This window comes from Hemiscyllium ocellatum, chromosome 26, assembly GCF_020745735.1.
Source record: "Hemiscyllium ocellatum isolate sHemOce1 chromosome 26, sHemOce1.pat.X.cur, whole genome shotgun sequence".
NCBI lineage: Eukaryota > Metazoa > Chordata > Chondrichthyes > Orectolobiformes > Hemiscylliidae > Hemiscyllium > Hemiscyllium ocellatum.
Genome location: NC_083426.1, coordinates 23,379,398 through 23,397,774, shown reverse-complemented (window position 1 = coordinate 23,397,774; position 18,377 = coordinate 23,379,398). Strand labels below are relative to the sequence as shown.

The following is an 18,377-nucleotide window of genomic DNA, read 5'->3' as shown; positions in this document are numbered from 1 at the left end:
TGTGCATAATAAAGGGGAACTCCTGGCTGGCAGTGCTTGACTGAGTGCACAGCTGGGTCTAAAGAATGGCATTGTGCCAGAACCCGAAAGGTCCCAGCAGTGCTGAGTACTTCGCCTTTGGCATGAGACAAGCTAGAAGAGTGGGGTGCTAGCGAGATATGGTGCATAGGTAATGAGGCCAGTTTCAGAGAACAGTGAGAAAACCTACTAGGGCTCATGGGGAAACATTTTCTATAAAATTTGAAAATTAAGCTGGTACGGTTGAGTCAATTGTTATTGTCCAGCCATATTCCAATTCAATTTACACTCAGAACACCTTTCATCCTGTTTATATATTAATTGCACTTACCATGCTCAATCCTTAATGTAGACAGGTTTCAAAGCCGTGGCTTAGTTCTTGTGAAACTGTCAACTGAAACCAGTTGCAACTGATCTTTATCACAGCCACCCAATAAGAATAAAGCAGGTGAAGGTCATTCAGTTCCTTAAGATCCAGGCGTTTTAATTGTTTATTCACCTCCAGCCTTTTACAAAATTTCCCTCCTCTTTTTCTGTATTTGCATGATAGCGAGATATAACCTTTTTTTCTGAATTCCCACAATGGATTTGTGTTACTTATTCCGGCTGCTGTTGGCATACTGCTGCACCTGTCAGGTTTAATCTCACGAGCTAGCCTTCACTAATAAGTACCTGAAACAGGTGGCAATGTGCCATTTTTCTGGCGTGGCTAATGTGGAGTCAGAGATCAATACCATAGCATTTCAAATCTCAAGATATTTTTCAGGGCTTCATGACCTTAACAATGGCACAAATAGGTTGCTAGTTCCAAGTTAAATCCTGACTGTCTGCTCTTTTGTTTAATGTCTACAAGAAATTCTCCCCTTGTTCTTATTTCCAACAATGACTAACAGTGACAGACTGAACTGACTAGAAAGGTTAGGGAGATGTCAGTATGGAGAACATGAAACGTGGTATGATTTGGCAGAAGTATAACATTACAGAAAAATAATCTACACATTCTGAAACTCCAACCTTCCACTCTGTGACATGACTATGGCCCTTTAATCTAAGAAACCTTTGGGCAAGAAGCTGCTATGATTTGTTGACCTGTATTATATGCGTTTTCACTCTATATTGACTTTAATGGAGTATTATATTTTGTGATATAAAATAGTTGGTGCTGCTAAAGATTGCCTATTTCTGACTGCGAGGATTCATTTCATATCTCCTTCTTCATGTCGCTAGTGCATGGCTCCACACTGCATTGCAAATTATACACATAGATGTGACATGAACATTGTAACTCAACAAATAATGGTATCATGCATTCTCTGTAATTTTTTGATTGCAGCACAACTTTTATCTAAATCTTGTAGTTGTAATTTGTTTTTCCTCCATCTGTCTCATTATCTTTCCTTACTGCAACATAATTTGGTTCAACAAAGAAAAATATTTGTTCTTAGTATTTTGTTAAGGCAAACAATACACTCCCTTTTATATGCTCATATATTGGAAAGGAATGCGGATTTTGCTTCACATACAAAATACCTCTAACTCACAAGCACCCATGGAAGTGAAATATGAATGCATTAGAAAATTACCAACTTCCACACATTTCGATTGTAATGGTAGCTTTCATGACATGCCTTGTATTCTCAATATTAAAAACGACTGAGTGGACCTAGTCATGCAAGAACACTGATCTAGTTTGTTGAGTAACAAAAGCTGTTTTGGAAAAGTACGGGCTGTGCTGTGCAACAGAGACACTGAGGTTTTCATCTTTATAGACTGTTCTAGGATGATGGGCTTGAAGCAAAACTATTACAGACATTTATTAACCCTTAATTGTTTAAAAGGGAATTGCTGCAGATATAGAATAACTGTGACTGTAACTAAAGTGATTGGCAGGCAACATATCTGTATGACACTGATATTTCAAAGCAACTTCAGTTAGACTGTTCTCTTGTGAATACAAAGATAATGAGAGGCTGACAAACTCCTGCTCTAAAGTAAGCCACCCCCATGGATTATTTACCGAATAGCAGACACATTTCAGACTGAATCTTTTTTTGTTTGGCTAAGCCTAAGTTGGATCATGTTTTTTGGAAGGTTATTTGCATTTGAACTAACAAGTTATCTCACTGTATCTCAGCAAACTCGCTTCAGTAATGACCAACCATACCCCTACGGTGTCACTTGTGTTTGATTTCCACCACATTTTACTAAGTGCCATTTTGATAACAACTCTCCACTCTCCACGATATTAACCAAAAGACCATCTGCACCACCTTTAAAAGATCACTGTGCACCTGATGAGCACTGTCTATCAGGAATCTCACCACGCTGCTTATGAAAACATAACAGATTTCATAAATTGTTCTTGACATCAAGATGGGCTTTTCTGCACTTCTCTTCCAACTCTATCACATATCTCACCATGGCTCATATTGCTCAAATTTCTATAAGATTCCACCCTTTGTATCTTTCTCTTTGAGCAATACACAAGCAATACACAGGGGTTAAAAAGTCATGATGTTGCTGGACTTGTAATCCAGAACCTAAGGCTAATGTTCTGGGGATATAGGTTTGAATGTCACCATACCAGATTGGTGAATGTTGATTTAATTGCAACCACCTAATCACTGTTGATTGTTCCAAAAACCATCTGGTTCACTAATGTCCGTTAGAGAAGGAAACTCTGCTATTTTTACCTGGTCTAGCCAACATGTGACTCCAGACCCATTGCAACATGGTTGACTCTGAACTGCCATCTAGGCAATTAGGGATGGCCAATACATTGCTGGCCTTGTCAGTAACATCACAACCCATGACTGAGTGAAAAAAAAATCAGTGTCTGGTCATAACAATGTAGAGGTTTGTGCCAAGATGTGAACCCATGGACAAAAGAAAAAAAATACAGTGAGTAAAGTGTCATACTGATACCAGTATTTTTAAAGCCAAAGAAAACCTGCAACATATTTTCTTGAGTTTGTCTTTCTCCAGTATAGAAATGTATGTATTTGATACCAGCCATGGTTTGGAGGTGCTGGTGTTGAATTGGAGAGTACAAAGTTAAAAATCACACAACACCAGGTGAAAGTCCAACAGGTTTATTTGGAAGTACTAACTTTCAGAGTGCTGCTCCTTCATCAGGTGGTTGTGGAATATAAGATCGTAGGACACAGAATTTATAGCAAAAGTTTACAGTGTGATGTAACTGAAATTATATATTAAGAAAGACCTGGATTGTTTATTAAGTGTTTCATCTTTTAGGATGGGCATGTTGGTATCAGTTCTTTAATATATAAATTCCATAACTTTCTTCAAGTTACATTCTCAAGTGGATTTTAACAATAGTTGCCATATTGGCCCAGATAATGCATCGAAGGTGTGAGGTGCCCTGTGTGAGGCTGTCTGTGCCCCAATGTGCAGACTGATTCTAATCTAAAAAAGGGATTTACGGAATCTTAGAAGGATTCATTCAGTTTTTGAGTAAAATAAAATGTAATTCTGCAAGTACAAATTTACCCCACAAACGTATACATGTGTGCATGTGGGTGTTTGTGTATGTGAGGGGGTATGAGTGTCTGTGAGTGTATGTGTATGTGTGTGAGTGTGACTGTAAAGGGGTATTAGTCAATGAGAGGATGCGTATGCGAGTGTATGTGTGAGTGTATGAGAGAGAGCTTGTGTATGAGAGAGTGTCTTCGTGCATGTAAGTGTGTGTGTGTGTGTGTGTATATTGTGCACTGGGGTCACCTGGAGTGTGACATGAACCCAAGATCTCGGTTGGAACTATCAGCTATCAGCCTCTGCTCATCCACTTTTCATTCCCACGATCCGCTTTGGAAGTTGGTCACCCTAAGTTCTGAGGTCAAATGTTCCAGACTGCTGAGGTGATCTCCAACGGGGAGGGAACACTCCTGTCTGTTGATTAGATTAGATTACTTACAGTGTGGAAACAGGCCCTTCGGCCCTACAAGTCCACACCGACCCGCCGAAGCGCAACCCACCCATACCCTTACATTTACCCCTTTGCCTAACACTACGGGCAATTTAGCATGGCCAATTCACCTGACCTGCACAGGTTTGGACTGTGGGAGGAAACCGGAGCACCCGGAGGAAACCCAAGCAGACACGAAGAGAATGTGCAAACTCCACACATCAGTCGCCTGAGTCGGGAATTGTGAGGCAGCAGTGTTAACCACTGTGCCACCGTGCCACCCACAGTCAGTGTCCATTCATCTGTTGCCATTGCCTCTGCTCGGTCTCACCAATGTACCATGCCTCAGGGCATCCTTGCCTGCAGCATATGAGATGGACAATGTTGGCCAAGTCACATGAGTACCTGCCATGTGCATGGTGGGTGGTGTCCCCATGTGTAATGATGGTATCCGTGTCGACACTGACATGTCTTGCAGCATCTGCCATGACTGGCTTTCAGGACAACACTATACAACCTTACCTTGACTTAACAAAAAATCTAGGTCTTTGTCAATATATAATTTCAGTTACATCACAATGTAAACTTTTGCTATAAATTCTGTGTCCGAGGATCTTATATTCCACGACCATCTGATGAAAGAAGAGCGCTCCGAAAGCTAGTACATCCAAATAAACCTGTTGGACTTTCACCTGGTGTTGTGTGATTTTTAACTTTGACACAAGCATGCTCTAGCAGAATTAAGGAAAATTACATTTGAGGATCTTAAAGATTTAAATTGTTTGTAGAGCTTTTAGGAATAGAATTTCAGCAGAAAGCCAGAATGCCAGAAAGCCCACACTTTTGAAAGGGGTAGTCAGCAGTTAAATTGGAGCAGGAACTCAGAATGTCAAGCGCAAGAGAAGGATTGGGAAATACAGAGGCAGAGGAAAAGAGCAAGGAGACAAGAGAGAAAGTTTCCAGGAAAAACTGCAGGAAAGGATTTCAAACTAAGCCAGCTTGAGCTGAGGAACAGGAATGCTACAGCCTTTGAAAATACATCTTGATCAGAATTGGGACTGGAGGCAACTCGACTTGCTCAGTGAACTCCTAAGTTTGTGGAGGCAAATGTAGAAGCTTTCTTTTATTTCTTTTGAGTGGATGGAATGGCAATTAAAGTGGCCAATCCAATATTACTCCTTAGTACTGCAGGGTAAACCTTGAGGGAAGATTATACCATTTTGCCTGAGGAAAGTGCTGCTGATTATGAGGCAGTATTAAAGACTTTCTTAAGTGTGTATTAGCTGGTGTCAGAGGCATACCATCAGAAATTCTGTACCCTCAGGAAACCACCTCACCCAGGCCTTGAAACATTGAGCGACTTGATTTTGAAAAGTGGATATGGGCATTTAAAACAGGAGACATCTACAAAAGGGTCAATGAGATACACTCCTTGAAGAATTTATGAACTTCATTTCCCTCCCAATAAGAATTCACCATGAGGAACAGGCAGTGACTGGGTCCAGGGAGGCAGTCACATTGGCTAATGGTTACGAGCTGATCCGAAAACTCCTGTTCCAGAAGGAACCTTTCTCTCGGCACTCAACCAAACGGAAAAGATGGGAAGAGTGGTGGGAAGATTGAGCATCCATGGGAGAGCAGAAAGTGCAGGACTGAAAGGATGATGCTGTGATGAAAGGGTAGGCCAAGAAATGTGTATTTTAACTGCTGAGAGTTGGGGCACGTCTGGGTCAAATGTTAGACATTACAGGAGAAACCAATGGGATGCATTGGAGCACAACCACCCATTCAGAGAATGGGAGTCAGTCAGAAAGTTTTGCAAACCAAACTATGACTCTAACTTCAGCTGTGAATCCATGTAAAGGCACTCCTGAGAGTACAAATTAGGTTAAACAAATGAGGTTAAACAAATCCCTGACAGTTAGTGGAATTTTATGTACAGAGGAGGTGTGGCCACATTTCCCTAGTGTCAGGCAAGAAATCCTGCAATAATACTTAGGGATACCAGGGCCAGTCAAATGTACTGCTGAGAAAAAGCATGACCTTCCTACTTGAGAGCGCAGCAAGTGCCAAGGTGCTGGTTAAAAAGGATTAAAAGAAAGTACAGAGGAACCTCAAATATCTGGTATTATATTATCTGAATACTGGAATACCCCAAGATTGCAAGGTTCTGATGCTTGGCTAAACTATGTTATCTGGCATTCGATTATCCGGAATTCGATTAACTGAATGAAATACTCCCTGCCCGTGTCCTTCAGATAATCGAGGTTCCTTTGTATACACCTATTCCCCATTACCAGGTGCATCTGGATTGTGACCTTGTCATTGGGACTAGTGACCATAAAAGCTGACTCTGACTGTCAGACAATTATAGAATCCTTACAGTATGGGAGCAGGCTACTCAGCCCATTGAGTCCTCACCACTCCTCTGAAGAGCATCCCACCCTATCCCTGTAACTCTGCATTTCCCATGGCTAATCCACCTAGCCTGCATCTGTTGATAGGATCAACCTGCTCCTCATCAATGACTCACATAACAGCATTCTCGCTGGCTTCCAAGAAAACTACTGAGGAGGGAGACCAATCAGCTGCAAGGGAAAATGCCTGTTGTTTTCCCTGACTGAATGGCCACACAGTCTAAGATCAGACATGTTCAGCCAGTGGAAGCTAAGGTGGCATTGCAAACCTCCTGTTTAATTATCAGAACATTTTCTTTTGGAGTTTAGAGCACTCCAAGCAGGCAATAAATAGAACTTTCTTGGGAGCAGCCTAAAAAACTGAGCCACTCTCAAAATCAGTAGCTTAGGCTGCACACACAGAGGCCCCAGTAAAAGCATTCCCCGGATGTTCTTATATTAAAAATGAAATGCTAGTGAGAAAATGGAGACCTCTTCACGGATCTGGAAAGGAAGAGTGGACAGTGGTTCATCAGGTAGTGGGGCCAGCAAGGTACTGTAGGCAATACTGTGGCTAACTCATGAAATTCCAAAGGCATGTCAGTATATGCAAAACTCAAGCCCATATCAGCTATCATTTCTACTGGTCACAGCTTCATAGGGATATATAATGGTTTTCAGAATCTACCGCAATTTCAGTTTGTAGGGAAACCTGCATCTAATTCCCATGTCAGTTTTTGGGGATGTATTGAACAAGGTGTTAAGGGACTGTGTGGTACTCCAGCACAAAAGGGGGGCTACCAGTATATCCTTACCATCACAGATGTGGCTATTCCCCTGAGAACCACTATCCAGCAAAACAGTGGTGAGGGAACTGACCCAATTCTTTACCCTGTATGGCCTGTCCCATTGCCTCAAATCAATTTTACAATTCTCATCTTTGTGTTCCAATCTATCTGTAGTCATGTGCTTCCCTATTTCTATCACCTTATCCTCTACTACAACATCCTGAGGTCCCTGCACTCCTCCAATTCTGACCAAATGTGCTCCTTTGTTCCACCATCGGTGGATGTGCACTTAGCTAGTTGCCTAGGCTCTAACTTGAAAATTATGTCCTTGTGCAAAACACCTCTTATGTGAGTATAGGCCGCAGGATGCCAACTGGACAGATTCTCACCATTGTTTAAATCATTTCACATCAAAGGTTGCCTTTCTCCCCCATGACATGAAAGGAAGGACAGTGGGAGAATTTGCCAAAAACTGTTACTCCAATGACCTTTTCAGTCAAACAAATGTCACTGTAATCTTGAGTCAAACATTCAAATGTCTCTCCCTGTTACCATTTTAACATGCATCAATTTTCCCATAAGCTGAGTTCAAGTTTAAAAATTATATTAAATAAATTTAACAATCAAGGCTACTACATCATTGCCTTAACAACAAAACTGACCGATGCTCCTTTAGTTATTATGCAAAGCAGACTGAGAAAGATTGTCAAACACTTCAAGGATTTTACATGTCATGTCTTTTGCCTTTGTTCATGGAATTATTGCGGTTTATAATTGGGACTCGGTTGGGTGAGGTGGCTGGATGGCTGTGAGTTCAAATCCTCCACAGGCTAAGATTACCATAAAAGACCCTCCTTCTCAACCTCTCCCTTTGCCTGAGGCATGGTGACCCTCAGGTTAAACCACCAACAGTAATCTTTCCCTCTGCTGAGAGAGCAGCACTATGGTCTGGTCGAGTTATAGCAAAGTTTGGGACCTTGTTTCAGAGGTTTCACATTTTTTTACAAATTAAAGGCATACTTCTGAATTTTCAGAACAGGTAAGGGAATGTGTTTCTGCTGCAGACATTTTAATATTCAATGCTAAAAATATGGATTAAATATTTGATCATAAATCTCATTTATATGTCATGAATAATTTGCATCCAGATGCATATAGTCTGAAAATATCAACAAATATTATTAGTGACCATCTGAAGAAAACGCTGTTATTGTTTCATCATTGAGATGGACGAGTTCACAATCTCAAACTCCTCACCATACTCTCTACTAAGTAAAAAATACAGTAAGAATTTTTTTTTCTTCGGAAAAAAAACTTGAAAGAGTAGTTTTGTGCAGGTTTATAATACAGTATTGTCTTGCTGATGGTATAAAAATTGTATTTGGACTGTCAATTTCCCACAGTATTTCACACACCACCTAGTGGTACACACTGTCCAGCGCCCGCACTTTGCCACTGACACGGACTTTTTAACAGGTGCCAACAGGAACCTTGCCTGAATCCTTCAGAGGCTGACATCTACCTGCACACCAACAGATTGATAACCAAACGGTGGTTTTTGCCGGGAATATTTTCAGGTCACGCTGACAGAATGAGATGTAACTCAAAGGAGTCAAAAGAAGTTTTGTGTCAATAACATTTCGTGGCTCTCAATTAAGAGGCCACAATAACAAACACTTCACACCTTCATTAAACAAACCCTTGTCAACTTCAGGATCTGTGGTGAACACAATCGGCAGTTTACAGCAACAACTCTAATAATTAAATATCCTTAATGTGCCGTGCGACAGCTACTAAATCACAATTAAATATTCCATATGGACACAATGTAATAAACAAGTAAAATGCTTCATTTAAACGACTTGTACACGACAATCTTTATAACTTGATACTGATGCACACTTGTCTACGTTTTGGTCAAAAATTGTAAATATCGCGAAGAAATTCTACAACTTACTTTCAGTCGATGATGCATTATTACAAATAGCTAGAATATAGTAAGAGTGCACCTTACCTCTTTGCAAATTGGAAGGTTTGCTCCTGACTGGTCCCGCAGGCTTGTTATTTGCTGAGGGAATAATAGAAAACCTGTTGAGAAAAACAAAACACAAAAGAACAAACGAGAAAACGAGGTGTTCCCTTTCATGTCGAGTCAGCTTGAGGGATAAATGTTGTGGACAATGAAATTGCAGGGGGTCTGGTGGATGGCAGTCTCTCTCTCTCCCCTCTCGGTTGCCACGCCGTGCTTCTAGCTTGTCAAAGTGCGGGCACGATGGAACTGAACTAGTGCCGCTGGGTCGCGTCTGTTCGTCAGCTGGCGGAAATTCGCGGAAATTGCCGAGACCCACAAGACAAGTGGCAGCTGCGCCGCCTTCTCAAGACGGACAGAAAGAGCAGCCGAGGCGGTCTGTCTTTCCCATGGGCTCGCCACACCAGGCAACAAATGCAGCAAAGTTCGGTTTCATTATCGAAAGGACCATGCCAACGCCTGAGTTCGGCGTAGACTACATCATTCCAATATTGTGCTGTAGTAGCGGACAAGGGGGAAATGACAAGTGAATGCATGGAGTCTTGAAAACAGGAATTCGACATTCTGTGCTTTAAATAATTCACATTCTGAGCACTGAATCTAAACGGGTCACCTTTAAAATTCTATTTCGATTCCAAACAAGCAGAATGTAAAACTAAACAACTGATAGAATGATACAATAGAACGTTCTGGTTAAACTGCCCCTAAAATACATGTCCTCATTGTCCAAAAATGATCATTTTGAGCTAAGCATGTGCATCACCGGTGGGATTCAGTGGCTAATAGTATGCTCCAAGTTTGGCTTGGTATTTTTTAGCAGCATGTTGATTGGATACCTTTCAACTGTAAAAATGCTTCTTTCAAATCAATTTAATTTTCAGGGGCAAACACAAAATTAGAGTAGGAGCAGGCCATACTCATCTGGATTATATCTTTCTGCCTCAATTATTTTCCTCAACAAATCCCATGCCCCTGAAATATTGTCTAAGTAGAAAGCTACCCACGTCTGATTTGAATACATTCAGTGACAGAGCCACATTCATCTGGAGTGGAGAGTGGTGAAAATTCACCACCCACCATCACACAAACCATCTGGGCTGTGGCTTGGAATGTGGCATTAGGAATACAAACAGATCACCTATAATCTTACTGAGTGGCACAGCAGTATCAAGGGGATGAATGGTCTACTTCTGCTGATATTCTGCACGTTGGTTGTAATATTTGGAATAGTGTTCCAGGTAGGTGATGGCACCAAAGTCTCTGGAGACATACAAGATAAAGTTAAATATTGTCAGTGGAAGAAATTTCTATAAAAATATGAGCTCAACAGTCTAAGTGACCTACCTCACATCTGTAACATATATGGAATCAATTATGCTGTCACTTACTGGAGAGGTAAATTTATTTTTTTATCAAATTTCAGTATTCGGGCTGAATTGACTTTATATTAGCTTCATCTGCTTTTCATGTGGATGTAATGATTACATTCATTTTTGTCATTTTGCTGTCCTAGCCACACACATCATCTGCCCAATTTAATATCCTATTGTATCAACAAATTAGTTACAGTGTTTTCCCATGTTTCAATAATGACTGCACTTGAAATAGATCAGAGTGGTGCTGGAAAAGCACAGCAGGTAAGGCAGCATCTGAGGAGCAGGAAAATTAACGTTTTGAGCAAAAAACCTTCATCAGGAATGTGGACTATAGAACATAGAACATTACAGCGCAGTACAGGCCCTTTGGCCCTCGATGTTGCGCCGACCTGTCATACCAATCTGAAGCCCATCTAACCTACACTATTCCATGTACGTCCAAACGCTTGTCCAATGACGACTTTAGTGTACGTAAAGTTGGCGAATCTACTACCATTGCAGGCAAAGCATTCCATACTCTTACTACTCTCTGAATAAAGAAATTACCTCTGACATCTGTCCTATATCTATCACCCTTCAATATAAAGCTATGCCCCCGGTGCTTGCCGTCACCATACTTGGAAAAAGACTCTCCCTGTCCACCCTATCTAACCCTCTGATTACCTTATATGTCTCTATTAAGTCACCTCTCAACCTTGTTCTCTCCAACAAAAACAGCCTCAAGTCCCTCAGCCTTTCCTCGTAAGACCTTCCCTCCATACCAGAAAATCTTAATGGCAGAAAGACAGATATTTACATTTTTGGTGACAAGTTTTGATATATTGCTCAATTTAGTTTGAAATATAAACATGCTCTGGGTTTATGACACTTAAGCCCTGATACATGGGGAGGAATATAGCATTTTAAATATCTACTGTCCTCCACACATCCCTTCAAATCTTTAATTAGTGTTTTCTTTAAGCTGAGTGCTTTTGGAACATGGCACATTATTATAGGGGGGGATTTTTATTGTCTTTTTGATCCGACAGTGGACAGGATGCCTTGTGGGCCTTGAGCTATTTCTTCGCAGGTCAAGCAGGTGGTTGAATTATGCAGGGAGTTGGTGTTGGTGCATATTTGGAGACTTCTGCAGGGACTTCACCTTTTTTTCAAACCCACACAAATGTCACATGAGGATTGATCTTTTTCTGGCTCCCTTGGCCCTTCTGGATTTGATTATGCGTTGTAAAATTGGGAATATAGCTATCTCTGATCACACGGCGATATATTTGGAGGTTAAGGCCAAGAGTGAGGGGTTTGCGGCACTGGTGTTTGGACCCTTTTCTCCTTAAGGATTCCAAATTTGTGGAATACGTTTTGAAGGAGTTTCAGGAATTCTTGACTATCAACTCAGGCACGGCTAGTAGTCCATCTCTGCTATGGGAGACTGCTAAGTCCTTTGCTAGGGGTTAGCTATTTCCTATTTGGCTAGCCAGAAATCACAGAAGGAGGAACAGCAGCATCTACTTGAGACGTGGTTGAAAGCTGCCGAGGTGGCACATTTTGCGCGGCCTTCGGTGACTAAGCTACAGTGGATCACGGCTCTCCGGGCTGCCTTGAATTCAATACTGACACAAAATGCAAGAAAGAACTTGCTTTTGCAAGACGAAGGCTGCTCGAATATGGGGATAGGCCAGGTATTTAGCGTACCTGACTAGGAAAAAGTGTGCTCCTCAATCCATTACTGCAATCAGAGATAGCACTGGGGTCCTTACATACAATGCTAAAAAGATTAATGAGGCTTTTCAGAGCTTTTACTCTGAATTGTATCTGTCTGAAGGTTGTGAGGACGGGAGGGCTAAAATGGAGATTTATTTTAGGAACGTGGACCTCCCAGGGGTAACCTTGGAACAGGCCTCTCTCCTTAATGCCCCCTTGACAGTTCAGGAAATACAGGAGGCAACTAAGCAACGTCAGAGTGGGAAAGCATCTGGCCCTGATGGTCTCCTGGGTGAGTTTTATAAGGAGTTTATCGGGATTCTGTCAGGCCCAATGTTGGAGATGTACAATCAGTCCTATATGCATGAATGTCGACCATCATCTTTGAGAGAAGCTAATATTTCCTTAATTCTTAAGAAGGGGAAGGTTCCTGATTTCAAGATTCTGTCCGAGATGCTGGCGCTGAGATTGGAAAAGGTGTTGCCCCATATTGTTAAAAAGGATCAGACAGGCTTTATAAGGGACCGTAGTCCTCTAATAATATTAGAAGGTTGCTGAATATGGTCCAAGTTTGTCAGCAACGATCAATTCAGGGGTTAGTGATTTCCTTAGATGCAGAGAAAACATTTGACTGGGTGGAATGGCTGTATCATTTTTATGTCTTAGACCAGTTTGGACTGAGTGGGGTCTTTGCTAAGTGGGTGGAGGTTTTATATCGCCACCTTCTGGCCACGGTCATCACCAACGGGCTGAGCTCTGGGAATTTTAGGATTGGTAGGGGTAGTTGGCAAGGCTGCCCCCTCTCACCGTTGTTGTTTACATTGGTGATAGAGTCGCTAGCAGAGGCCTTTCATCAGAACGTCCACATAACCCCTCCGGAAGTGGGATCAAGGGCACACAAGATTACACTGTATGCAGATGATGTCCTTCTGTTTTTATCAAACCCGATGACCTCCATACCCCATTTGATACAATGTATCAATTCATTTGGGACTATTTCAGGATATAAGATTAACTTTTGGGAACCTTAAGGATGCGCCAGAAGTTGAAGATGGCCCTAAGTTCCCTTTTAAGTGGTCATGGGCAGGGTTCTGATACCTAGGCATTTTTATTACCCCCAAGTTTGATCTGTTATTTCAGACTAACTTTGCTCACTTGCTCGACAATATTAGGCAAGATCTCCAGAGATGGGAGGTTCTTCCAAATTCATGGCTGGGCTGGATATCTCTGATTAAGATGAATGTTCTTCCTCGTTTGCTTTATCCCATGCATATGCTCCCTATAATGTTTCCCAGGTCAACGCTGTGGAAGCTTCTGGGATGGTTTGGTTCCTCTGTCTGGCATCGTGGGCGGCCCCTCATCAAACTTACTAAATTGCAGTTGCCTCAAGGAGGGGAGGATTTCCCAGACATCAGAAAGTATCAATTGAATTCCCTGCTGTCCTTTGTTTGTGATTAGGTAGGTAACGATCCAAACTCAATATGGCTGGATATTGAGGCCTCCCAGGCAAAGTGCCCTTTTATTAACCTGTTGTTCATGGATAAGATGAGGACAGTTATGGACCACTGCTGGAACCCCATTGTCATTAGTACAATCAAGGCATGGAGGGCGATGAGTCAGAGTGAGGGTTGTTTATCCAAGACTTTGCCACTTTGGCCTATACTTGGCATGCAAGGGTTCCGAACAGGGATGATGGAGTCAGGGTTCGAACTATGGGCAGCGAGAGGAGTTTCTAGTTTGGGAGATTTGTTTGAGGGGGAGGTTATGATGTCTTTTGAGCAACTGAGCCGCAAATACGGGTTGCCCAGCAGAGACCTTTTCTGTTTTTTTCAGGTTAGGGATTTCATCCAGAAGAAGACTATACTTCTCACTAAGCCCAATATAGAGAGGTTGTTGCTACGTTCCACAAGCACCCTTTTGGTTAGTGCCCACTATCACCTGCCGGGCGATTATGTGAGGTCTGGGAGCAAGAGCTAGGAGTGGAGGTCTCTTCTGGAACATATGGGAGAATGCTTGAAAGATCTCAATCTGTAATAGGACATGCGCTACGCAGTTAAAAGTTCTGCACAGGGTTCATCTGGCACCAGACTGCCTGGCGAAGTTTAAAAAAGGGGCATCTTCAGTGTGCCCCAAATGTAAAATAAGTGTAGGTGCTCTTACCCATTGCTTCTGGACATGCCACAGGCTCCATTGGGGTGAGATAGGGAGGGTATTGAGGACTGAAGTCAAAGTAAACCCGATATCTCTCCTCTTAGGTCGACCGAATTTACCATCTTTAAACGGGCATGGGAAGAAACTATTTAATATTCTTGCATACTGTGCACATAAGAATATTCTGATGAATTGGATATTTGAGAACCCCCAGGCTTGCTGGGATGGCAGAAATTAATTATGGAGCACATTCCCTTGGACATTTTTACAAACATGATGCACCACACAACAGATCATTTTTATAAGACATTGCATCTCTACTTTAGTTACTTGTATATAGATTTGTCAGTTATCTTAACAAGGGCGTTTGTTTAACAAAGATGGTTAGGTTTGTCGAGCCCTGGTCCTTGGATGGGGGGTCTCCTGAGTTAATATGGTACCTTTGTTTTGGACCTTTGCACCGAGCATAGCTGTTCTGTATTCTGTTTTTTGGGTTTTGTTTTGCTTTTCTTTCGCTTTTTGATCTATTTGTTATTTACTTATTTATTGGTGTCGCTTTGCACAGTGTTAGGGTTTACTTTGTATTATAGGGTAGGTTAGTAGTTAATAGACAGTAGTTGTATTGTAATTTGTGTTTTTTTTCTTTTTATTATATTGATATTTGTTACTGATTGTATTTTTCAATAACTTTATATGTTTGTAAAGTTAAAAAAAATTGCTAATAAATATTTTTACAAAAAAAAACTCTTCTTCCAGTTTGACAGGCAGTGTTGATAACTGTAAGTATGGCCTCACAACAAATATTTGTTGTTTTGCCATCAGAATTCATTTATATGAAGCCTCATGCTTATGATATAAATCACTTATTTTGTAATTGTGTAGGTTTCAATATAATTTAAGAATATAAATTGATGGCTGGGTAAATATTTGTCCAAAAATAAACAAATTAATGATTGAAAATGTGAATAAATATCCATGATTAATATATCATGAAGAGTATTGTTTTAACATAAAGATGATTACACTGATTGGAACATTATGATTCTGGCCCTGATGGGACAATGGGTGCATGTTGTACAAGCAACTATTCCAGAGATTCTAAAGTGAAATTTGATATCTTGAAGTCTTTCCAAAAGTTTTTGTTGGATTTTGGAATTTGACCTTTAATTAGTGACCCTTCGCAAACCACTAAATAAGTTAAGTAGACTTTCGGATAACATAAAATACACGCAGATTATTTGCAGGAACAAATCAAATGGATTGAAAGGTGTTTTGTCAAGCAAACTTTATTGGCGTGAATTGTACAAGCAGAAATAAAAACATAGTATGCAACATTCCTTAAGTTGACAGTTTCCTGCAAATTTGCAATGTTTTGAGCAACAACTTACCCTTCTTAGAGATTGCTTTCAGTTCAGCACCCTCTACAGGAATTCTAGGACATATATGAGCAGTCGCATGCTTCTTTAACCAATCAGATTCAGGCAAGTGTATGTACAATGGGTTAGGATCATGTGGTAACATTTTGATGATGTCATGGAGTTGTACATCACTGAGTATAAGTACCACGTTGTGGACAGAGTGAGAATATGCTGAAAGAAACAGTACCAGAAGGACCACTCTGGTGGACACACTTTAATGAAACACTCTGGAAGAAACAGAGAGATCACATGAACTTGAACACACAAATAAATAGATTAATCTGTATCTAATGTTGCTATAACTTAAACATTACCATGTATCACAAAATTTAGTATATATGTATAATACTCTGAAGTCTAGGCCTGAAGATAGTCTTTGACTTTGCATTCTCCTCAAGTAGTTTGTAAAGAATCCAAGCTTATAGTGTGGCATCAAAGCACATGATAAACCATGATGGCAACTAGGAATTTACCACTTAGAAAATTGTGATGGTAGCAAATGTCAAGAAACTAGACTAATCAAGAGACCAACTGGAGAAGAAAATATTTCAAAAAAATAGCAATGCAACTTTAAGACTAACAACAGCTTTAAAAAAAATCCACAATGCTGATTAGCTCTATGAAGGAAATATCTTTGAGTAGAAACTCCTCAAAGTAACCACTGAAACAACTTAAGTTTAAAAAATTCCTTTTACAGCCCGTAATAGGGGTGAGATCAGTAAAAGCTCATGAGCTGCTAAGAGAAATCTGAATTATGTACCTGAGAAAAGATGCTGATAATCAGACACCCAAAGGACTTTCAATCTATTTGAGGAAAAGGTCATAAAACTCCATTTTTGCTTGAAACAGTAGGCCAAGGAACACAGTTAAGACTCATAAATGCAATTAATAAAAATTCTGAATTATTTACTCAACAAAATAGTTAACAACAGCCAGTTAAGAAAATCCTCCATTCACAAGCTGAAAGTAAATCAATTGAAAAAAAGAAAAAAAGGAATAAAAGTCATTATTGTAACTTGAATGATCAGAATCTTAACTATGAAATTTCTGAAATACTAAGATTTCCATTTTTTGAATGATAAATTCAAACATTGGACAAATAAGGAGCTTTAACATACTAAAAAAGATATTAAATGATCTTCAGTAAGGCGTTCGACAAGGTTCCACATGATAGACTGGTTAGCAAGGTTAGATCGTATGGATTACAGGGGGAACTAGACATTTGATTACAGAACTGGCTTGAAGGTAGAAGACAGAGGATGGTGGTGGAGGGTTGTTTTTCAGACTGGAGTCCTGTGACCATTGGTATGTCACAAGGATTGGTGCTGGGTCCATAGCTTTTCATCATTTATATAAGTGATTTGGATGTGGACATAGTATGCCTAGTTAGTAAGTTTGCAGATTATTACCAAAATTGGAGGTGTAGTGGACAGTGAAGATTACTTCAGAGTACAGTGGGATCTTGATCAGATGGGCCAATGGGCCAAGGAGTGGCAGATGGAATTTAATTTAGATAAATATGATGTGATGCATTATGGAAAGGCAAATCAGGGCAGGACTTATACACTTAATGGTAAGGTCCTGGAGAGTGTTATTGAACAAAGAGATCTTGGAATCCAGGTTCATAGTTCCTTGAAAATGGAGTCGCACGTAAATAAGATAGTGAGAAATGCATTTGGTGTGCTTTCCTTTATTGGTCAGAGTATTGAGTGTAAGAGTTGGGAGGTCATGATACGGCTGTACAGGACATTGGTTAGGCCACTTTTGGTGTGCAAATTGAATTGTGTGCAAATCTGGTCTCCTTCCTCTCAAAAGGATGTTGTGAAACTTGAAAAGGTTCAGAAAGGATTTATAAGGATTTTGCTTGGGTTGGAGGGTTTGAGCTATTGAGAGAGGCTGAATAGGTTGGGGCAGTTTTCCCTGGAGTGTTGGAGGCTGAGGAATGACAAAATAGAGGTTTATAAAATCGTGAGAGCCTAGATAAGGTAAATAGGCAATGTATTTTCCCTGGGATGGGTGAGTCCAAAACTATAGGGCATGGGTTTGAGTTCGAGGGGAAAGATTTAAAAGGGACCTCAGGGGCAACTTCTTCATGCAAATGGTGGCAATGTTTTCATGCAAATGGTATGCAATGAGCTGACTGATGAAGTGGTGGAGGCTAGTACAATTACAACATTTAAAAAGGCATCTGGATGGGTATATGAATAGGAAGGGTTTAGAGGGATATGGACCAAGTGCTGGCAAATGGGACTAGATTAATTTACGATATTTTGTTGGCATGGACGAGTTGAACCAAAGGTTCTGTTTCTGTGCTGTACATCTCTATAAAACTCAGAAAGAGCACAAAGTTGTTTATGGGCTGAGGAATTCAATGTGAAAATATCTCACCTGTAGAAAATAAAATTGGATTCAGCCATCTTGGAAAAGGAATCTTCAATTCATCCTTATGAAGATGTCACATTGGCAAAGGAAAATGAATTTTAATGAATGAATTAGCTTTATTAATGAATATTACATTACAAATAGCATTTAAAACAATGGAAACTTAAAAACTTTCAAAACCTTAAGATTCAATAAC

General features: G+C 40.5%; 1 protein-coding gene across 1 annotated transcript in view; it reads right to left on the bottom strand.

Annotated features, from left to right (window-relative positions):
- The window catches only part of elapor1 (endosome-lysosome associated apoptosis and autophagy regulator 1), a 126,412-nt gene extending 116,985 nt beyond the window's left edge, over positions 1 to 9,427 (bottom strand). Inside the window, exon 1 of the mRNA XM_060845453.1 lies at positions 9,142 to 9,427. Within this exon, the coding sequence (XP_060701436.1) occupies positions 9,142 to 9,273 (132 nt within the window). The 5' untranslated portion in view covers positions 9,274 to 9,427. The remainder of the gene's footprint in view (positions 1 to 9,141) is intronic.
- Between the last annotated feature and the right edge of the window lie 8,950 nt (positions 9,428 to 18,377).